Raw genomic sequence first — 23,670 nt, 5'->3', positions numbered from 1 at the left:
TAATTTTTTGGCTTCACGTCAAGCAGGCTGCACCTGCCTTATCAGTCTAGTTAATGAATCAAGTAAATGGTTCCACCAATTCTGTTTAGCATCTTTATCTTAAGGAGCTTGAACAGGTTATATTTAGGAGCGCTGAAGGAGATATTAAGTGCTTCTAGACAAAGTAGTATTCGCAACAGATTTTTTTTCATTAAAGCTCTTTTAAAGCTCTCTTTTCGTTTGTCTCATGTCCCAAAAATATATTACGTAGTATAAAGTAGGTAATATTAACGTATAATAAAGTAGGTAGTTTGTGTTTTTCTTTGTATATTTCCCCAGTTTAAATATTTTTCTCCTGAAAATACAAACCATTTTGTTACATTTTTATTTGGAATAGACTTACTCGTATTATTGTGTTGCTTAATCATATTATTATTTATTTCGATTAAAAATAAGTATCGAATCCGGACATAAAGATTGGTATCTAATTGCAGACTTAGATTATTTGCTAATTTTACAACATTAGTACCTTTAGATCTAATAAGTTTCAGTGGTTTTAATGGGGATGTTGCCTGGGTCAAAAAGCAAGAGTTTTAATTAGTCCGTCAGTTAACTTATCAAAAAATACTCTACACGTATTTTTCACTTTTTCAAACTAATGAAAATTTAAAGAGATAAAGCGCCCCAAAGTTCATAAGAAGAGGCCCGTGACGTCAACGCTTGCTTAAAAATGCCGCACGTTGTGACGTCGTGCGCAACTTCAACGCACCATAACTATGTAATTATTTGTTAGATTGACAAATAAAATTATATGTGTCCAATATTTTTTGATATTAAACATTACGGACTAAAAAAATTTAACTCTTTAGCGTGTTTAGAAATTATATAATCATACCAATTCTCGTAAAAACATTTCAAAAGTAGTGTAATCTTATTTTTTATAGATTTTCCCCTTTTCGCCTTGTAATAAAATTGCTTGAAAATATTTACCAAGCCTACCTAAATAATTTCATTAAATTAATTGTCACTTAGGTATAGACCAAAGAGTAACAATAGATACTTAATAAAAAAAGCATCAAAAGTATTGTTTAAAATTTAAAATTGTTATCCCAAAATTACTAAAAAATATAAATATGTAAGTAATTACTAATTTCATAGTAAGTTCTTTTAACATAAATATTTAACATAAAGTCGTTGCCGCATTGAAATTATGAAAATTCATTTATTTTAAACGATCGAACAATTTCCCAATGCAAACTCCATAGCGAAATTAGTTTTTAATCAGTGTTCAGTTAACATCCGAACTGTCCATTGCGTTGTCAAACTTCACGCATTACGTCGTTCAATTGTTTTAAATGTGGAAGCCGATAATTTTGGACGTTGAGTGCATCGTTTGCAACAAATCGTTGCAAAAGATTAACCACGACCCGCCCGAGGTGCCGCGAAAGATGGGTAAAATTACTTGTCGCAGATCGAGGACGCCGAATTGGTCGGCCGATGAGAAAAAGTATTTGTTGGAGTTAATTAAGGAGCGCAAAGAAGTTGTTGTAACTAAGAACAATAACGGGCCAAATTATTCTGAAGAGAAGGACGTGGCTTGGAACGAGATATTGAGGGAGTTGTGTCTCAAGTTTGGAAATAAATTTTCTGGTAGTTCGACTAAGAAGGTGAAAACTCAATGGCAGAACATGAAACGGATAGCAAGAGAGGAAATCTCGTTGGTCGGGCCCGATACTTCGAAGTACACTAGGCAAAGCCTGGAGGTGTGCACAATACTTGACCTAATAAAAGATGGCATGATAAAACGCGATGATGAGAATTTAAACGACACTTTAATGACAGCTAACATAGAAATTAAAACTGAGAGGATTGACGAGTAAGTAATTTAATTGAATTGCAATTTTTAGCTATCGCGTCATTCATTAAATAATTGCTAGACAAATTGATATTAGGTCATTTACTTACTAGTGTAATTAAGTTTAAATAAGTAACTTTAGGGCGCACCACCTGAAATATTAAAACAAAATGGCGAAATTGCAATGACCTACTTAATAAGTTCTTTCTAGGAAGATAAGGTTTATATTAAGTACCTAATTTATAATAATGGGATTAGATTTTATAAACGCATTTTTATTACAGAGACCTCAACGAGCCATGCTGCATCGGCGTTACCAATCCTGTCAAAGAACCGCCACCCACCATTCAAAGTAACGCCCCACCAGCTGCTATTACCCGACCTCCCCCTTCCGAGTCGTCATCAGCTTCAGATGTCATCGAGTTTGAGCCACCCGCTCCGCAGCCGGTGACGATCAATGTTGAAGAGCCAAGCAAGAAGAACGCGGCAAACATGACTGAACCATGCGTGGAAGGAATGGGCAATCCTGGACTCTTGCAACGTCAGCTGCAGGAGTTTTTCAGGTAAGTTTAAAAAAGAAAGTCTCCCAGATCCTTGAAAATCAAGAGACCTAGCAACGCTACCTGAATGTGATCGTTAATAGGACCCCTTGTAAGAAGAACGCGGCAAATATGACTGAACCATGGGTGGAAGGAATGGGCAATTCTGGACTCTTGCAACGTCAGCTGCAGGAGTTTTTCAGGTAAGTTTAAAAAAGAAAGTCTCCCAGATCCTTGAAAATCAAGAGACCTAGATACGCTACCTGAATGTGATCGATAATAGGACCCCTTGCAAGAAGAACGCGGCAAACATAACTGAACCATGCGTGGAAGGAATAGGCAATCTTGGACTCTTGCAACGTCAGCTGCAGGAGTTTTCAGGTAGGTTTGAAAAAAGAAAAGTTTCACCAGATCCCTGGATATGGATATCTGTCTGATCGGTAGTAGGACCCCTTCTGACAAGGTTGAGCAATAATTAGAAGCCGACCAAAATATTGCCTGATAAAAATAAACGTGTCAAAAACGTCGTGATGCCCAAATTTTAATGTGTTCGATCGCGTTAACCGCGTTTCAGGTGCTAGGTTGTGCTCTAGGTTCCCTTCTATGCTCTGAGGGTCTGTAATCTAAAAGAAGGTCCTATGTCTAGCCGGAAAATGATGGTGAGCTTTGATCGATGAGGGCAATTGATTACAATACTACCGATACCCAAATACCTACATAAAAACATAGACGCATGAAATTTAATGATTGCTTAAAAGTATAATAGCGCTTGACTCAGGCAGTGCCTGAGGTGTGATGAGAGTGGCAGGGGAGGGGTGACATTGACTTTATGACGTGACAGAGCATACAAATTGCAAAGAGATCGGAAGTCTCGCAGACGTTTAGCTGACACGAAAACACCCTCCCATGCAGCTCCCATAGCTCAGGCACTGACGCAATTAAGCGGTAGATCAATACTAAAATGAACTTTTTTTTTCTTAGATATTCATCCGATGAAAAGCAGTTAAAGATGGAATCCCTGAAAGAGGAGCGACGTGTCGTCAAAGTGATGAGGGAGACAGCCGAGCTGAACAAAATCATCGCCGAGCAGAAGCTAAAGCATGTCCTTTGGGTCAAGAAGCAGGAAATGACGTAAGTTAAACTTACCAAACCTCTAAACCTATCAAAATTAAAAAGGGTGGATAAGCTTCATAAATACATACTAGTTTTCATATTTAAGTACCCCTAAGCAGCGACAACAAAAGAAAAACTTAAGGGCCTTGGGCACCTTGGGTCCTAGCTGCTTATCTAAAAGTAGATAACAGAAGTAAGACTTACTTTTTGAAACGTTAATATTTGTTGACTGAATTAAGTTTCTAGACGATTCGGACTACAAATCTGTGATTCGGACAAGCACTGATGATGTCATTGACAGCTGTCACAACCCACCTGCAGTCACCTGCTGTAGAGATGGGTTATACTAGGTAAATTTGATACTAGGTGCACCTATTCCAAGTATTTATTAATACGTGATCCAAATACCTGTTCCACTTAGTACGTAGTAATTTACCATACTTGACGCGACTAGTGCGGACTAATCCACGTATTATGACTTTAAAATACAATTTTCTTTGAAAAGATACAACCGTAGTATTAATTATGCAATTTGAAATTGAATAATAATGTTTTTGCTGGCTGTTGATTGATTGATATCCTCCCTTCATACTTAAACAGGCTTAGGACTGTCAACTTAAAAGTTGGCGTATTTAAAAGATATCAATTTCATAAAAATATGTACATAATTTTTTTTTTTTTTTTTTTTTTTTTTTTTTTTTTTTTTTTTTTTTTTTTTGAATGGGAGATTTTTTTTTTTATTAACTTAGTTTATTTTTATTCTCTTTTTTTACACTATATACATCTTAATCGTTTAATAAGTTAATCTGTGTTCTGATTTAGGAACATAAGCTGCTGTACTTTTCTGCAACCCAACCTAGTCCTTCTATCATTAATTAAATTTCCACATGCCGAAAATATCCTTTCGCATGGTACACTCGTAGCCATGGTATTTAGCGTTGTCACAGCTAGAGTGTACAAATGAGGGTAAATATTTCTGTGCTCCTTCCACCAATTAAGAGGAGAGGTATTTTTATCTGGCATTATTATTTTGTCCTCTAGGTATCTCTGAACCTCAATTATTGCTCTGGATTGCCCAGTCCCCTTTGGTTGTATATTTTGCATTTTTTGGTTATAATGGTTCCAAATTGATCGAGATGTACTGCTGGATGCACTTGGACGTGGTTGTTCTTCCTCTTCAGATGCAGCAGGGGCTATGGGTTGTTCCCGATCTTCTTTATTTATCAAAGAGGTAACTGACTGTATAATGCTCTGTTTAGTGTTTTCGGCCACAGTTGGATCTTCAAAATACAGCTTAAACCTTGGATCGAGAAACATGGCTCTAGTGAAAATACGGCTTTTGTCCAAGTTAACAAATCGTTTTTTTAACTTTGAAATCAAATCCTGTTGCAAGCATTGAGCAGTAGGGTGGTATAATCTGCTATCCAAATTTTCTAAACATGATATTAGTCCTGTGGTAATAGGTATAACCATGCTGCCTGCAACATATTTCTGACCGCTGATCTCCTTAGTCACTTCTTCGCAGGGTCTCAGAATGTGACACACATGTTCACAGATCTCCCATTCTATTTGGCTCAAAGATAAGGCAGTTGAGTCAAGATTGGATAGAGCACTGTTAACTTCTTCTTTGATTTCTAACATCCGCTCAAGCATGTAGAATAATGAGTTCCAACGAGTACATACACTTTGCAAAGGCCTTTTTACGGATTTGTCTGCTTGTATTTGGAATTTTTTAAGTTTCTCCCAAGCCTTAGTAGATCTTTTAAAATAGCCAACAATGGCTTTCACTTTTTCGATTAGGGCGGTTAGTTCTGCAGATAAATTCATTGCATCTTGGATAGCTAAATTTAGTGAGTGGGCGTAGCAACCAAAATGTCTCCAGCCTAATTCTTTTTCTACAGCTTTTTTTATATTAGCTCCATTGTCTGTTACTGCCAATATTATTTTGTCTGTAATATTCCACTCATCGGTGATACTTAATATCTGACTTGCCAGTAATACACCTGTATGCGAGCCCACAAGAACAATACAGTCCAATAAAACGGATTTTAGGATGCAGTTTTCCCTTTCGATGTAATGGCCAGTTACAGCTAAATAAGCGTCGTTTGTGCTCGATGTCCACACATCAGCTGTGACACAAATCGACTCAACATCATCTTTGATTTGTTTTATTTTAGACGTTCGCACACTTTCAAATCGACTCGGTAGTAAATTATTAGCAAAGTATTTCCTTGATGGAATAATATAAAAGGGAAATGCAGTTTGAATTAATTTTCTAAATGCCTTGTCTTCAACTATTCGAAAAGGCTGAAAATCTAAAATAAATAAGTCCATAATTAAATCATCTATGTCAGACTTACACTTCTCTGCATTCCTTTTATAAATATATGATGCAATGTTTTTTGTGCCTGACTGTACCACACGCACTGTGGACGTTGATGGTCCAGATTGGTGTATTTCAGTCGAAGTAGACGGCAAGTTCTGCTGCTGTTGTTCAGGTTGAGCACTAGATCGAGTAGTTTCCGCGAGAGAGGGCAGGGGAGGCACCTGATTCCTTGGAACTATGTTCAGTAGCGGGTGCTTTAATTTTAAATGTTTCGTCAAGTTTGACACCGAAGATTTGAAACTAAGTTTTTTGTTGCATAATTTACACTCCGCTATATAACTTCCTTTATCGGTAAAGTGGTCCCATGCCGCACTACTGCCTTTTGGCGCCATAACTTTTACTCACAGTTCACAGTTTCAATAACACTCACTAAAGTCACAAATAAGTTGGTAACTTCTCAGAAACAGGAGTTAAATTCTATCTAATCAACACTCGAAAACTATTCCAATTTAATCTAATTATCAAATTACTATTTCAATACAAATTATGCAATTATCACGGACGCGTGACAACAAACCAAAACAAACCTGTCGGAAGAATAAAAACTGGTTTTTTACCGGCTAGTCAACAAGGAGTGAGCTGGATGAGAGAGAACAAAAATTAAAATATTCAAAACCTTACCTGTGTACAAATAGAGTTTAAATTACGTAATACATCAAACACCTATTCCTATCTCACACCTGCCTGCGCTCAATTTTGTTTGTCAGACAGAGACGGAGTGAATCTCTACGTTCGCACATAAGCTTAGCGAAAAATACGCGGTGCACGTAATACACGACTACGGATTATGCAATAATAACCTCTATTACTTTGATGGTAGGGTCGGAAATCGTGTAATTTAAAAAATACTTAGCGAGAAATACGCGGTGCGTGTAATACACGACTACGGATTATGCAATAATAACCTCTATTACTTTGATGGTAGGGTCGGAAATCGTGTAATTTAAAAAATACTAGATGGATCAAGTATTTTAAAAATTGGAATAGGTGCCACTTAGTACTGTAAAATACCTAGTGTGTGGATCTGTTCTAGTAAATACGTCTCATCTCTAACCTGCTGTCATTGTCAAAATATTGAAGAATATTCTCGTGAAAACTTCCTACAGCGTTTATTTATAAGTGCATTTTTTAATTTTTTAAGATTCAATCATGAATGTTATTGCTAGAACTCGTGTTTCTATTTTACGCCCCCTTGTTAGTGTAAGGTAAGCTATCCACATAACAATGAACCGGCACGCGCCGGTTACGCAATCTTGACATTACTAATCTAAAGAAAATCTTATTTTTTAAGGCTAAAAATATCTATTTTAGTACCCACATAGTAGCACTTTAGGTTTGTACACTAAGATATAAAATAAACCGATAAAAATATGGATATTTATCATAATATTTGGTACATAACTAACCCCTGAATTGCACGCATTTATCCTCCATCTAGGGTCTGATTAGATAAAAGTGTACCTTCATAAATACATTTTTAAGCTGTGCGTAAAACTAGTTTTTTTAAACAATGTCGTCATTTCTGGCTTAGTCATCTCTGTTTTCATCTGGTTTTCATAATGCGTGATATCTTTGCATCATCACTGACATTACAATATTTGCTTTTCATTCACTCAATTTGGCATGCAACCAGTACACTTTTAGACATTGTTAAATCCACATCAGTTCTGTCAGATTAAATTAAAATGTAATTTAATTTTCATATAAACAAAGTTAAAAATTTGATGCTTTGTGTGTGACAAGGGAAATATCTACCAATGCATGAAGATACAAAACAACCATTTGTTTTGTTTTATAAAATATGATGAGTCATTCCTCCAATTGTTTTGTTTTGAGCTTTAAAAGACAATTTAGTATTTCCCGTAATTGCTACTAATTTAATGTGGTTTTCCCTCTTCGATAACTAAATAGGTATTATTATCCATTGTGTCATTAACAATGTGTAATTTACCAAATGTTCCAGAATGTATTCCGGAGAGCCTGGGTCCGGAGCGGGCAAGGGTGGCGGCGGTGGCGGTGCCATCCGTGAGGCAGGCGGTACCTTCGGCAAGATGGAGGCTGCGAGAGAAGATGAATACTTCTACAAGAAGGTAAATAACATTTATTTTACCTTTCTCACTTGTCAAATAATAATTTTACTTACAGTTAACTTACCACAAAATGTATAGTTTCCTCAACTAGTTTTGAACCTTTTATATAAGCAATAAGAGTAATAAAAAATATGCACTTTTTCTATACATAGTGGTGGTTATAACTGGTTATAAAGTAACTTTAAATAATCTATAGTTTTAAGGTTAATTTAGAGAAATAAATGTCTTAAACCATAAGCCATACAATCCATCTAGTCATCTCAAGTGTCTTCACAGCATTATAAAGCATGACTCAGAACTATTATTTTCTCTTTTCAGCAAAAAGAGCAACTTGCCAACTTGAAGGGGCACTTGAACAAGGAGATTGCCTTCCATCAGGACCAGATCAAGCGTCACGAAGACGCCATCCGCCGTCACAAGGAACAAATGTCCACCATGGACTCGAAATAAATCAAAATAAAGCACTAGGCTTTACAATTACTTAAAAATACTTACTTAAAATTCATAAAAATCTGAATTTGGAAAACAACATGTAATTTGTAGAAGCTTTTCATCTGAACATTCGATGGTTTTTGTTTAAGATTGTAATGTAACGGATTGATGTAAGATTACAAATTGTTTGTTTTAAGAATGCTTTATACTTGAGCTTTTATTTCGTTTAGTTATTAGACTGAGGTTTGAGCAATATATTGTCTACAAACATTCAAGTTTTTTATTTATGATGTTCTAAATAAATTAAATTAGACTGCATTCAAGACAAAAGAAAATTACGAGAAAGAATGTTTTGCTTTTGTTTTAGGTCAATAGCGCCATCTAGTGTCTTGTAGCTGCACTACATCTTAGTACATAGAACACTACGTAATGAAGTATGAAGGTGGAAAGTGTCATAGTTAGTTAATAATAGATGGCAGTAGTTTAGTTTTTAAATAATTTATTCAGCGAAAGTTTAAGAAACTTAATTGATGAAAATAATTATTTTACGAATCTGATTTAGGTATATTCTGGAAAAAAGTTTCTCACTACATAATTATCATTTTTACTTTTATTTAATCTAAAACCTATTTTGTGTAGGCAAATCGTGTTTCAAAGGGTTAATAATTTTAGACTAATTTAGACCAAGAGCTAACTTTCATAAAATGAATGGGGCGATTAGATTGCTTGTAATGAAGTCTTACGTAATTTTATATTAGTTAGAACTTTGTCACACAGACGTTCTCTACTATATCTGTGAAAGATAAACGCTAAATCTGATTAGGTACCTACCTACCTACCTACTAGAAAAGTAAGTTAAATATTATGTTATGTACTTAGGTACCTAACTAAGCTCAGTTAGCAGTCACTGGATTCAGGAGACCATCAACTTCAGATAGAAAGGAATGTAAACGGACCATGAGTCATACATCGGTAATTAGGTAAGTATTGCAGTAGCTATAAGACATTGTGATGGCTATCTCATGCCTTGTTTGTTTTGACGCATTTTCAATGGAGCACCAGAGGCGGTCGTCGCCCTAGCCAATAATATTTCTGTCCGGCGTGGGGCCAAATTTAGAAACAAGTTCGTTGGGCCGCCGCGGTCGATCGAAGTACTATGCTTGGGGAACGGTGCTATTACTTTTCGACTGAGCAGTAATAAATCGGTGTGCGTGACACGAAGTAGAGCTGAATCGACTAAGCCATCGGCCATCGGGCGAACGACCGAGCGCCGACGAGCGGCCGCGGAGTGAAGTCAGCCGCGAGCCGCTCCCTACCGCGGGGCGCGCGCCCTCATCGCTCTGAACGCAGCTCCAAGCGACCTCTCAGTTTACTACAATCGCAAACCGACGCCGCATGTCGTTTCGCGAGTTGTTGTGCCCGTGTGTATGGTGCTAGTGTAATAACATAACAGCAATCTGTTTTGTGCTGTGTTATTTGTGCTATTGTGTCGTACTGCCGGAGCGACGGGGCCCACTCACTTGTTGTGATGCATTTGAGGATATACTTATGGCTGTCTTGTGTAGTCCTCGCAGGATATGTACGAGCGCAAGAGGTAAGGGGGACCCGTCTTAAATGCGGCTTCACCCGGCTTTTTGTTGTGTAGGAAGACGGGATTGTACGGGGACGGTGTAGGTGCACGGCGAACATCGCCTATTGGCCGAGACAAAAGTTGCAGACATGCACGGCTTGCGTAACTTTCAATGTCAACAATGAGTAATTTGGAGTAGTCGTATGCAGTTACCTATTAGTGCTGTCTGTTATAAGATGCGAGGTGAAGTTATCGCTGTCGTAACGTTAAATATTCATCGTTACCTTGAACGTGCAGTGGGCAATCGCCAGGTAAACAAACGTTATCGTGTCTCCTTCCCATCGATTGGTGTCGCGTTATTTTTGTTTCCGTATCGCATACTATCGGAGGAGTGTGCGTGGAGTTTACGTGTTTACTCACTGGCAGCCCGGCTTCGCCCACGTTTTGGGAGAAAGCTGGTTGCACCGCGTTCGAGGCTATAAACGCACCCACTGACTAGGCCTACAAAGTTTATTATTAACCATGCACCCCATTACGTTGTCTAAGTATCAAAACACCTAGGTAGGTATACCATAACCATATTGAAACACTCGAAAAAGACAAATAGGTGACGACAAATTGTGAAGAAACCCTGGACTGGACCTTAAAACATTAAAACGTAAAATAAAGCCCTAAATAACCAAACCAACACATCTGCTTTTTCTTACATTATCGACTTCGACGTCAAGCTACCTTTAGTTATCCTAAGCTCGTTACTAAAATGAGAACACGTTGACTTAATATGCGCCGTCGTCTACACGAAGTAAATTGCGTACATACACATCGATAAGGCTATTTAGTCAACTTGAATGAGTCTCGAGTACAAGGAGCCTTGAGACCAAGTAACAAAATCATCTAAATAACAGCATTAATCACTATCAGATAATAATGCTTCCTACTTCGAGCAAATTTCAGTGAAACCTACCAAATCTATGTAAGAACACTTATGTACCTGGAATTACGCAAATAAAGAAATTTGATTCCATTTGATTTGAGACTAAAAGAAAGGAAGAAAGGAAAGATAAAATAAAACACTAGATATTGAATCAGACTTAACTAGCCTTCACGAAGATACTGTTGGAAATTTTCTTTCTCCCTTATTAAATAAAAAATAACATTAATAAAATCCATAATATACTTAACTGTCGAAGTAACCTTTAGAAAAGCAACGGAGCAATTAGTGAGATTGTAGATCAATGTCATTTCACATTTTAACATCGTTAATTTTTTCCAGGAACCCTGTTAAGTGGAACGTTTGAAGACCCCTCAATTTAAATAGAACATTCTGAATAAAATGAAGTGACCATGATGGCAATGGATATTGAATCCAACAGGCCGCCTCCCATTTCTCGGTCAGTAGAGACCGTAAACTCGTTTTTGTAACAACATGGAGTAACAAAACGAGGTCAAAAATATCCCAGATAATGTGACCACCTGTGAAATCTTCCTTTAAAGCTATTTGAAGGGGTAATGTTATATAAAATGTCATTTTTGCAATTCATTTGTTATATTTGTAGAATAACATCCACTCTACAATTTTTGTATTAAATAAACTGAATCGTCACTATTACGCAAATTAAATATAAATCCTTTTAGTAATATTATATAAATTTGATCCTCTTATTTAATATGTCCACATGGAACACATCAACACACTAATTACAATAACTCTACTAGGCCAGTAATTGTATTAGAATAATTAAATATTCTGCTAAGTAGCCAGGATCTACAGCATGGCCTCCATAAAACCCAATCAATGAAGGCCAAGTTTGTCCCAGAAATGTACTGTCACAGTATATTTTACACTTAGTAATACAGGAATATTCCCTATCTGCTGTTCTGTCGTGTGCTGTCGTTCCCACTGCTGCAATTACATACTCCTGTGTAGCCAGGAACTACAGCTTGATCGCCAATAAAAACCCAACCAGTAAAGGCTGCTTGTTTCGGGGGAAAGTGAAACTGTCATTGGACCACCACGAAATTAATTAGAAAAACAGAGGGAGTTCGAAATTAATGATCGACTCCATCCGTCCATAATAGTAACACAAAGCTACATTGGTTTCTCAAAAGTCTAGCTATCTCTAAAAACCGGCGCAAACAGAATCGTCAAGATATCCACGTATTGTTTTTCCAAATGTTCCCTTTTACTTCAGAATCAAACATAAATAATCAATATGTGGCTAAAACACGCACAACACACCTGAGGTAATTTATCATGGAGTGCGGCATTGCCTTTCTGATTCACTAGTCAGACTAATGCACAGTTGACTGATTTTCGTGCTTTATGCTGCCTGTCGTACGAGTAGGTTTTACGTGAACCCCTTTTTTTAGATGAAAAGAGCTATGAACGACTAGGAACAGTTATTACTGCAGTTGCGTTCACTAACAAGTTACCAATTGACGCTAGCAGTGAATTTGCAAAGAGCTTACCTGCTTGTTGCTTGATGTGACAAAGGATCGACTCTTCTATTCAACTAGTATTTGTAAATAGTATTTGAAAATTTGACATTTAATGAACATTATAAATAAATTTCTTATTCTTATTCAGTTTTGTTTGATGGGTATCATTTAGAACCAGTAGCAGTCTTTTGAGAACTCAGAATTCATGAACGAAAAAACGAGAGCTTTGGAAGAAAAATTAATAAAGATAAACATTTTAAACCAGATCTAAAAATTGGTAGAGAGACTCAAAAACTTTATTTAACTATGAGTAAAAAACAACAAAGTACGTTACAGAGTTTTGAATTTTTGAGACCCAGGGATGGTTTTTGATGTGTCCGACGTGCGTGGTTTTATAAAATGGGTTAAACCGTGATTTCAGTTAGTAACAACACATTATTTTACGTAACAATATCCCTACAAATTATGTTAAATTTACCGATAAAAACGTGAGAGTTACTTGGTTTCACGATCGTCTGTGTCGCGGTCAGTTCACTGTCAAATAGTTTGTCATATGATGTCGTTTAAACGAATTTCAAGCTAGAAATGTAGAGTCGAGCGGTGAATTTCGTTCGGAGAAAAAACGCAGTAAAAACCAGCATGCAATTGCGATGCCTGGTTCAGTTTTTACTTCAACAATTCGTAATTTACAAGCTTTATGCTTTAGTTTTATGCAAATAGAATGCAGCGGCATTATTCGTGTCGTTATGTCGTAGCGCTTAAAGTTTACTAATTAGGCTTATGAATAGCTCTATTTATGAACATGATTGTGTAGTTAATTAGACGTAAGTACTTGTAAAGGCTCTTGTAGGTATCTGTTTTGATTAACTGCTATGGCTTTCAAAAATTCACTCAATGAGAAATTTTAATTAATGGATATAGTCAAGTTAGTTGTGCACAATGAAAATTATTTTTGGCTATTTTTTTTAATTTGGTAAATAAACCTAATTCTTCTCAACCATCTTCCTGTACCGTCATGTTTCATTACATAGCCCGAATCTTTTTACGAACTAACAAATAAAAAGTTCAATAACGATTTCACTGCATTTCAACTCAAGCTATGCGACTGACTAAAAAAATTAAGGGTCTTGATCATCATTTTATTATTGTAACGGGCCTTGTTCCTTCCCACTCTGCGGTAGGTACTTATAAGTACCCCAAAAGGGACCAGCGACCCGGCTCTATTGTGTATTTTTTTGTTTCACATTGTAGAGTCGCTTAGAAGAACACTGCTTTGATATGTTTTAAAATGTATTTTTGTGACAAAATATGGTTCTTGTACTTGTCCTAGTCTGATATAGAGTTAAGTTGGGTTGTACCATCTTACTTTTACGTTGACAAACGCCAAAAATCTGTCAAACTCCATACAAAAAACACCGGTTATCGTTAAAGTTACGGTCAAAGTCAGGTAGTGCAACTCAGGCTTAGTTTTTTTTTATCAAAATTCATCATATTGGTCAGGCTGTAACTTAAAATTTACATCAACTTTAATCCATTTAGAATAAATAAGTGAAGTATTTATTGCTTACTTCAAGGTAAATTGATATGTGTAATTACTAATATTTAATTTAATCACTTTCATATTAGTGACATTAGCGTAGATTGGATGTTATATTTTTATTCACTTAATAATGTTTATTTATTTTCTAAACAATCATTGTTATTATATGAATTTGTTTAAGAGGTACTCGTCATACATACTTAAGTAGCCAAATGAACATATAATTATTACTGCAAAACAAGTTGAAAATAATTAAGTAATAGGTTATGTTTATTGAAATCGTATCATGTCATATGACTACTCATATTGTATTACAATGAGATGGGTAATAAAACGGATCATTGGTCAAGTAACAAATTGGAACCAAAATAAGTTATGTTTTGATATGAAAATACAATAACATTTTAAATAATCAATGACACAAGGTCACTAAAATTACAATAATTTGGCACCACCTACTGAATACAAAATTACTAAATATAGTTCTAAGGCACAAAAACTAATTAGTTTTCATTTTCAATAACATAACTACAAAATTAAGATTTTTGTTTTCTTTGTATTTCAAACATTTAATTGAGTTGGCGAACATTTAGGACGTGTCATACATAAGACCTAGGTTTGTTGTGTTGATCTGTAGAAAGTCCATTGATAGGCAATATTATAAACTGTTAAATGGGTAGGCATAGGGATTGAATCATCATCATCATTTTAGTCACAGGACGTCCACTGCTGAACATAGGCCTTCAATGATGTCCTTAATGACCGGTTGGTAGCGGCCTGCATCCCAACGCCTTCCTGCTATCCTTATAGGGATTGAATGGTGACCTAGAATGTTAGATTTTTGTAGTGTCTGGTTTCCTAGCAGTTAATCAATTGAAAGAATCAGTAAAATAATAATCATATTTGGCATTCAATTCATATTAAAACTACATTGTGAGTTTTGTAACGCGAACTATTATTTTTTTTTAGTTCAAAAAACACTGCAATAAATTCTCAGTTTCAATTATTTGGATCTTCAAAAGATACAAACGCAGGTAGTTCCTACTAATTAATATATTGTGAATGTAATACCAGAAACGGCACTGTTATTTCTGAAAGTAACGACTTTTGTATCTTTATTTCCCTTACAAGACATTTTGGAAACAATTAAAATAAATCGTAATTGATTTTATTTTATTGAAGTAGAGTCGCTTAATTTTGTGCTTCGAAGAACACTGCTTTGATAAAAAAGTCAAAATTCCTTTATTTGCATAGATTATTACGATGTCGTCAGTCCACCTTGTAGGTGGACGTCCCACGCTGCGTTTTCCGGTACAGGTATCGTAAAGGTAGCAGGGAAGCGCTGGATGCAGGCTGCTACCAATCGATCAACGTGGAAAGCATTAGGGGAGGCCTATGTTCAGCAGCGGACGTCCTATGGCTGATCTGAAATGATGATGATGATGATGATAGATGATTAAAAATTGTGTTTACAAATCGTCAAATATTAAAATTAAAATGCAACTGCACTCAGGAGAATTTGATGAGTGCTACTGACAATGCCACTCTTGTGGCGGAGTTTTGGGCTGACACTGTGTAGGTTTGTTGTCGACACGAAAAGAAGAAGAAGAAAATTAAAATAAAGTAAAAGACTAATTAATTGATTTTATTTTATTAAATATCATTTTGGAACAAGTATAACTAGTTTTGGATTATTCAAAACGGATAATATAATCAATAAATTATTCTAAAAGCTGGCATTTCCTTTGGAGTCACGCGCAGAGACAGAGTTTGACCCTTTTGGTCCAATTAATTTGCGTAAATCGCCTAATTTCTGGGTCAGCAAACCCTATCGGAGGTTTAAGAATTAATCGGGCGTGTCTCACCCAAAAATTTTGGGGAAGTTTCGCCAAATCTTCCGAGAGAGAATCCAATGTTTTGGAACAATTCTCGAGTTTTAAATTCATAGTGAAACGGTAGCAAACTTTTTGCTGAGACCTCGTCAGAGGAATACGAGCGGAGAGAAGACGCCATGGTGCTTACTCGAGATATGCCTATTATCCTATGCTGAGAATGAATTAATGTATGTGGGAATTTGTCCGGATTGGCCAGTGTCATGCACACTGAAGTTTACAATTAGAAAGACTTGCCAGTTATACAAGGTCTAAGCCAACTTGTCTAATGTATGGAAGGAATGATGTAGATTTTGCAAAAAGTAAAAAAGTGAAACCACAAATATCGGGAAAGCCAACGCAAATTGAGAACGAAAGTTCTAAGTTAATTTTGTTCGCTTTGTGTACAAATTAATGTGGTCGACGATAAAAGCTAAGATGATGATGTTATAATTTCCGCGACAGTTTCAGACTAAACACAGTTAGCAATTTGTGACAAAAAAGATACGCGGGGGCAGAGACTAGGAAAGTTTTCCGTATTTTCCACCTACCTATCTAAAGGTTCAAATCGCCGTGAATAGGCAATACGAAATACGAAGCCGTGTTGTTGTGGCAAAGGGCACAAGCACTAAAATGTCTACGTGTAACCTTAATGGTTAAGGTAATTAAAGTAACCGACTATGGACCGGTGTTAATTGGCCCAGTTCGGTGGAAGCGCCCATTCACGTTGAAAGAATGGCCGCCCGAGATAAGGGGTCAAACGAAGTGCGAGCGGTGCAGTTAATGCATTGCGTCTCGGACATAAAAACGTCTTTATGGTGTTGTTTTGAAACTGCACTTTGACACTAACGCCCGTATTCACAAACGAAGCTTTAAGTGAACCACCAAATCGAACGCACAGCGTTAAATAGAGCTCTGTGATTCGTGTGTCACCCTGTGCGTCCACGCGCACTGTGAGACCTCATAGTAATGTTTGTGAATACGGGCGTAATAGTTCGTAACACCCAAAGTAGCCAAAAAGTTCGCACCACGTTGTGTTGTCATCTTTTTGGCCACTTTCGGTGTCACTATTTGACGCTGACTGTATTTTAATAACATAGTTAGAATTTGTGTGTGAATTTTAATACGCATTTAGTCTTGTTACGTTAAAAATAATAAAATAAAAATTAAGTAATTTCTAGATCTGCTAAATACCACTGCTTGGTTGGTGTACCCTGTCCATGAAATCACTGTTTCAATCACTCAAACGTTTTTAAATTATTGCATTGTTGCAATTTTAATTACCTACAAAATTATCGTTCTTCGCCGAGACGTCATCAGTAAAAGTAAAACAATAAAGTAAGTTTCAATTTAAGTAGGTATCAAATGATTTTCAGTTACATGAAAACCCATTTAGAACCCTAGAGTCATTATTAACTGCTCTAGTTAAATCATTGTTGAGAATGCTAAAAGCTTCAAATTTCGAAGAGAAGTAACTTAAGAATCCATAAACTTTAGAACATGTTTGAAGCATTACCATAATATACTATGTTAATGTTACAGGAAATGTATGAATTCTAGGAATTGTATACTATTCCTAGGAAATGTATATGTCGGAGAACGGTCAGAAGGGGCAGGACATTATGTTTCACCAGGAAGTTAAATAAAACGATGTATAGTTTTTACACTATAGATTGTTGTATTTCGGTAAGAATACAATAATAACAATAATAATATTCGAGCAGTCTCACACACAGGACCGAGACAACAATACCGAGCGGCGGGTAAGGCCAGAATGCCACGACTACGGTCGTGCTCGTTCTTTTATACAGCCATCCCCACCCAAACCGGCTAGCAGGTAGCGCCCGACCTGTCTCGGTACGGTCAATACAACTCCTTTTACTTACTGCAAACTATTTTATAACAAAACTAGACATTTACAATAAATCAAATTATAATTTATTACATTTAAAATTAATGTTATTATTATTATTTGGTTTTATTAAAATGATTACTAAGTAATTACATGACAATCAATATTCTACGACATATACAATTCCGAAGCTATTTAGGAAATGTATAAAATATTGCTTCAGAGATTTTTTAATACGCACATATCCTAGGACATGTATACTTTTCCTAGGAATTTTATAGAATTCCAATATTGTATTAGGAAATGTATAAAACTAAGCGGCACAAGCGCGGTCCTGTGATTTAGTGCCCCTCAGTACGCCTAAAATTTTATTTAGACAAACCACATTGACCGATAGGTACTTTTAACTCACAACTATTATTGTTTAGCCTGAAAGTTGTTTTCGCACTATTATACTTTGACTGAAAAAAATATTTGCCTATTGGCATACCTTTCTTTCGGCATCACGCATATTACGCTGAAGTATTGGAAAACCCTAATTTTAACATATCTTTTATTAAACTATTATTGACATGAAGGTTTTAGTACTCCTGTAGCTGGATAATAAAGTCTCGGTTAGGTTAGGTTAGACTTGCGACCTTGTCACATACACAGCGGCCGCGGCGCGGGAGCGCCATTTAAGTTTCGGAAAAAAAAAAGAAGTCTTAATTACATTTCCGATTGCTGTTTAGGAAATGTGTAAATTTCCTAGGAAATGTGTCTAATATTATACAGTAGAACGCCGATTATCCGAATTAATTGGGACCGGGGTCGATTCGGATAATCGAAAATTCGGATAATCGGACATAGACTGGTAATAAAGAAAAAACGTGTAAAAAACGAACTGTCACACATAGAATAAACTTTATTAACTGAGTTTAGAGTTCTACAACAACGCCCAGTTGAAAAATATCTAAACTCCTGTGAGTTTCAACTTGTTACATTAAAACTAACAAAAATTACTAGGTTTTAATTTTTTATATTACGCTTAGGACCGATTCGGATAATTGGCGATTCGGTTAATCGGCGTTCGGATAATCGGCGTTCTACTGTAATTTACATCACACATTTCCGGGTGATTTTAGGACTTATACACAAATCCTAGGAATTGTATACAATGACGGATTTCATACATTTCCTGGAACATTAATACCATCAATTGGGGAAGGCCTATGATCGGCAGTGGACGTCCTGTGGCTGAAATGATGATGAATACCATCAATTTGACCCTTGACCGTATATGGTGACAGCAAGGGTGATTGTAGTTTAATTATAAATCCATTGTTTCATGTTGTATAGTCGATAATTGTTCCTCCTTTGATGCGCCAGTCAGTATTTACCTAAAAACTACAAACATTGTATTGATTGTGATATCGTAAACATCAAATAGGACTTTAATTTACCGATTAAACTGGTATTGATACTGGGTCATTACCCATAACTGACACAATAAATGATTTATCTATTGATTTATTTGTTCTTTTGTCTTTATGTAAACCACTCCAAAAGCCGCAAATCGAACTTACCAAATATTTGGACCGCTTGATGAAAAATAAATACTGAGTCAAAAGAAACGCTTGGGAACAAGTCAATAACAAAGTTAGTGGCTAATGGGCGGAAGGTGAGCAGAGTTTGAAGTCACAAATTATCATAATGAAGTATCTTGAAGGAGTTCACAAATTGTCCATGAAGCGTTTTCTAGCAATTACCGAAATACAATCTTTTGAAGTTAACTATCTAATATTTTTGACCACAAAATGAGACACAATACTGCTGAACGGCTGAATTGTTAAGTCCTGGTCACATTTTGATTATTGCCAGCAATTTGCTGGCCGCTTCTGCCTCTTGCTAATTTAACCCATAAGAATTATAATTATGTATTCAACACCCAAGACTAAATAAATAAATAAGAATACTTTTGCGACTAAAAAAAATAAAGACTTGCAATTAAAAAAAAACCGGCCAAGTGCGAGTCGGACTCGCGCACCGAGGGTTCCGTACCATTGATTTATGAAATTAAAATTATTATTTTTTATTTAAGCTATTAGTATGAAAGATTACGCGGTAATAAGCGGTTTACGATTTACGAGGTATTAAAAAAAAACTACTTACTAGATCTCGTTCAAAACAATTTTCGTTGGTAGTTTTTATAGTAATATACATCATATGTTTTTTTTTAGATTTTTCATTTTCTTATTTTAGTAGTTAGAGGGGGGGGGGACCAACTTTTTTCCACTTTGGAAGCGTCTGTCACGCAAACTTTGGTTTAGAAAAAAAATGTTTTAGAAACCTCGATACCATTTTTGAAGACCAATCCATAGATACCCCACACGTATGTGTTTGATGAAAAAAAATTTTTTGAATTTCATTTCTAAGTATGGGGAGCCCCCAATATTTATTATTATTTTTTTATTTTTGCATCAAAATCTTAATGCGGTTCACAGAATACATCTACTTACCAAGTTTCAACAGTATAGCTCTTATAGTTTCGGAAAAAAATGGCTGTGACATACGGACGGACAGACGGACGGACGGACGGACAGACAGACATGACGAATCTATAAGGGTTCCGTTTTTTGCCATTTGGCTACGGAACCCTAAAAAGAAGACTAAGCAGAATGACAGCAGTCAATTCTAGATTTGTAGAGTTGGGTTTGCGCTGCGCTACTTTCGTTTGAAGCATTGATCTACGCCGTTATTTACCAACTTAATTGGAACAAACAATTGAATATTGTTGGACTTGTTGTTACGATACTTTATGTAATTAAATATTATTATTTTGAATCAAAACAAATAAAACACAGGGTATCACATTAAATTATAAATACTAGGGGAAAAATGACCTCTATTACAGCTACATACGATGCAACAGTGTATAGCTTAACGTGCTGTCCGTCTGTATACAGGGTGGAATTTTGTAATGCCACCTGGAGGGAAAGTAATACTCTTAATATTGTAGATAGAAAAAAAATCTCAAAGAAAACATTCCTTTATTTTTGAAAAGAAACAGAACTGCTTTCAAAGATTTCCAAAAATTTGCTTGCCACACCCGGGAATCGAACCAACTAAAATCTGTTAAAAATTACACCCTCTATACTGACATTGGTATTCGTAATATGAGCTAACGCGTTATTATGACTGTTATCAAATACAAGCATGTAACATTTTGTGGCATAACAATAATGCCAATATTTATTACATTACCACGCAATCAAATAAAATCAAAGTGCGTTTTATTATCTAAAGCATAGGTAATAGATTATATGAATCATTAAAATTCTTACAACATAATACTCATATAATATTTGTATTATCGTTTTCGTTATAAAACCACACGAATATAATCCGGAACATAAATTCTTTGCTATAAAGTTATTTAACCACATTGATATTATTTATTTTAAATATTTCCACGTTAATAATTAACCTTTACGATTAATTTTCTGATAATTCTCACTGTTTTAAATGAATGGGCATTTAAATTTGTTAATATAGTTAACGCACGTGGTTACCTGTTACACGAATTTGCTACACGTTTGGTGAAACTAAATATTTTATATGAAATACTACGATAATAAAAGCATACATTTGCAGTATATCTTGAGGTAGACGAAACGCCTCTATATCTAACTGCAGACTTGTGATGCGCAAATTGGGCAAATATTTCTTAAGATAAATTTATATGTAACTTGAAAAAATCGAACTGTATCGTAGCTCAGATGGAAAAAAATTCGCCCGGCTAATTATTTATTATTTATTTAGTTTGAGATGCAACTTTTAACCTTTAATACCGCCCCTTATTTAGAAGTATTTACGTCAACTTACGAGACGATCAAGCTACTCATTTTGACAAAACTCAAAAGGTGCAGGGTTTGTAGAGAACTTAAAACTACCGTGTCCTCAGATAGAGGTATACTGTTCATGATACTATGGCACTACTGAACTAAAACAGCTGCTTGACTCAAATAAACAAAAAAATCTAAAGCTTAGTACACACACGTGTTGATAGCACGAGTCACACCTTGTCTGACGTCATTTTTTGCGAAAAAATCACGTGACAATATCGTCAGTTGCAGGTTCACTTGGGGTAACTGACAAAATACAGTTTTTCAGTAGAGCCGTTTAAAGTTTTTTTTCGTCTTAAATCGGACATAACTTTTTTCCTATTTAACCTTTTTTGGATCTGTTTTTACAGAAATGCTTAGAATTCTACGCGGTTTTAGATTAAATAAAAAGAATTATCTAATATGTCTTAGTTAAGGAAATAAATTGCAGTTACACCAATGTATTTTTGTACTTTTGACAGTTACACTAATTTTACACCAAACTTTTGGAAAAAACATAGGTCAAATTGGTGTAAGTACTGCCCAAAGTTAAAATAATTTGATGTTTTTGCTGATTTTGCTGGGTTTTGTTTACTTAGTTGCTGTATAATTTATGTAAAAGTATTAAAAAATAAGAGAATTCATGAAAAAAATAACATTTTGTCGTTTTCTTTATTTTTTTTTAATTTTTATTAGAAGTAACTTTTATTTTATTCATTAAAAAATGTTAAAAAAGCCACGAAAATCAAGGAAATATGTGTATTTAATTTTTTTAAGACAGAAATGTTGAAATAACTAAAGTATTACTGTGAAACTAAGTAATTTGAATATTTTTTTAAGCTTTGACTTACCAATACCGTATTTAGCTCTACGGGGCAACTTAAACTGAAAACAAAAATGGATTTAATTTCCCACCTCTTTATAGCAATGTTGAATTAAGGTCATGAGTACTACAACAGTAAAAGTAACATACTTATTCACAACTATAAATGTCTATACACTACAACGGGCATGCTCCCAAAAGTTTACATAAAGGCCTAAATCTTCCATTATTAATTTATTTTTTGAAATTACGAACTAGCTGAATTGTAAGATGTTGCTCTCGAGTAACTTCTTATGATTCTGCTAATTGACACATTAGCAATTCCTATTTTGTGGGCCATTTTACGATTTCTCATACAAAACTGTCAATTATATGAATTGCCGAATATGAATTGTATCCGAATCATAATATGAATTGCCGACAAGTGGCCATTTTGTGTTTTTAAATCTGAATCATATTATGAATCTATTATGAATTGCTCAAAGCGGCCTTTTTAGGCCCGCTGGTTAATGTTAGCAACGCGCATTGTCGCCTAGTTGGCTGGATTGTTTGTTCAATTTCATTTTTTTTTTGTTGAGCTAACTTTAACTTCTTTTACTGATACTGCTGGTATAATAATAATGTAATATGCCTTAAAACTTTCTAAATTCCTATTTTATTTCATATTATAAACCTTAGCAAATCAGTGTAATTGCAAAGTTTTGTAGCAAAATTTTTACATTATTACAGATACACCAATTCAACCTGGTAAAATTATTACAATGTCAGTTACACCAAAATTGTGAAGGAAATCTGAAAAGTTCACACCTGAAAATGTCCGTGTAATTGTAATTTTTTTAAAGCTAGAATTTTTTTACCTATACCATTCGAAAGAGCAGAAAAAACTAAGAAAAACTGTATATTTAACTCAAAAACCGTATTTTGTCAGTTAACCCAAGTGAACCTGCAACTGACGATATGTCGTTTCCCTGTATGCCTGAGTCCTGACATCTAGTCACTCACATCGACAAGCAAGTCCCTTGGTGAATCGAGGCTTATGCTGTCATTTAACCAACATTTTGCATGTTATTCAAATCATGTTTGTAAGAGCTTGACAATGTGACATCTGCTTAGCATCTGCTGTCTGCAGTACAATGACTCATTGGGTCTTTTTGAATACGAAAAAGATACCGGAAGGAATTCACGTTAGATTAGTCACAATAATAAGATTTTAATGTTTATGTAGCACATCTTATTCTGAGGATGTGTGGTATTTTCTTAGAACTCAAGTGCCCCAATGCTTGCACAGTTTTCGTGGGGGTTTTTATCTTTATAGTGC

General features: G+C 35.4%; 3 protein-coding genes across 4 annotated transcripts in view; all 3 read left to right on the top strand.

The window, feature by feature from the left end:
• Positions 1-1,317: 1,317 nt before the first annotated feature.
• On the top strand, positions 1,318-3,508 carry LOC135076711 (uncharacterized). Its single transcript, XM_063971135.1, has 3 exons — positions 1,318-1,855; positions 2,119-2,397; positions 3,355-3,508. The coding sequence occupies exons 1-3, from the start codon at positions 1,335-1,337 to the stop codon at positions 3,506-3,508; spliced, it is 954 nt and encodes a 317-aa protein (XP_063827205.1). The 5' UTR covers positions 1,318-1,334.
• A 3,415-nt stretch (positions 3,509-6,923) lies between these two features.
• On the top strand, positions 6,924-8,664 carry LOC135082821 (ATPase inhibitor mai-2, mitochondrial-like). Of its 2 annotated transcripts, none has more exons than XM_063977615.1 (3): positions 6,924-7,077; positions 7,836-7,962; positions 8,281-8,664. In XM_063977615.1, the coding sequence occupies exons 1-3, from the start codon at positions 7,022-7,024 to the stop codon at positions 8,410-8,412; spliced, it is 315 nt and encodes a 104-aa protein (XP_063833685.1). In that variant the 5' UTR covers positions 6,924-7,021; the 3' UTR covers positions 8,413-8,664. The 2 variants fall into 2 exon arrangements, with proteins under 2 accessions (XP_063833685.1, XP_063833751.1); XM_063977681.1 differs by lacking the exon at positions 6,924-7,077 and adding an exon at positions 7,490-7,559.
• A 1,087-nt stretch (positions 8,665-9,751) lies between these two features.
• LOC135084163 (syndecan) overlaps positions 9,752-23,670 on the top strand; it is a 333,464-nt gene continuing 319,545 nt past the window's right edge. The window contains exon 1 of the mRNA XM_063978936.1: positions 9,752-9,988. Coding sequence (XP_063835006.1) covers positions 9,923-9,988 — 66 coding nt within the window. The 5' untranslated portion in view covers positions 9,752-9,922. The remainder of the gene's footprint in view (positions 9,989-23,670) is intronic.

This window comes from Ostrinia nubilalis, chromosome 1 (genome assembly GCF_963855985.1).
Source record: "Ostrinia nubilalis chromosome 1, ilOstNubi1.1, whole genome shotgun sequence".
Classification (NCBI taxonomy): domain Eukaryota; kingdom Metazoa; phylum Arthropoda; class Insecta; order Lepidoptera; family Crambidae; genus Ostrinia; species Ostrinia nubilalis.
The sequence above is the reverse complement of the archived record's forward strand: the minus strand, read 5'-3'. Positions and strand labels throughout refer to the sequence as shown.

Excerpts from the sequence above, each read along its gene's own strand:
- LOC135076711 (XM_063971135.1), top strand. The coding sequence starts at position 1,335 with ATGTGGAAGCCGATAATTTTGGACGTTGAGTGCATCGTTTGCAACAAA. Across the intron at positions 1,856-2,118 it reads AAAACTGAGAGGATTGACGA|AGACCTCAACGAGCCATGCT; the intron begins GTAAGTAATTTA and ends TTTTTATTACAG. Across the intron at positions 2,398-3,354 it reads CAGCTGCAGGAGTTTTTCAG|ATATTCATCCGATGAAAAGC; the intron begins GTAAGTTTAAAA and ends TTTTTTTCTTAG.
- LOC135082821 (XM_063977615.1), top strand. The coding sequence starts at position 7,022 with ATGAATGTTATTGCTAGAACTCGTGTTTCTATTTTACGCCCCCTTGTT. Across the intron at positions 7,078-7,835 it reads CGCCCCCTTGTTAGTGTAAG|AATGTATTCCGGAGAGCCTG; the intron begins GTAAGCTATCCA and ends CAAATGTTCCAG. Across the intron at positions 7,963-8,280 it reads ATGAATACTTCTACAAGAAG|CAAAAAGAGCAACTTGCCAA; the intron begins GTAAATAACATT and ends TTCTCTTTTCAG.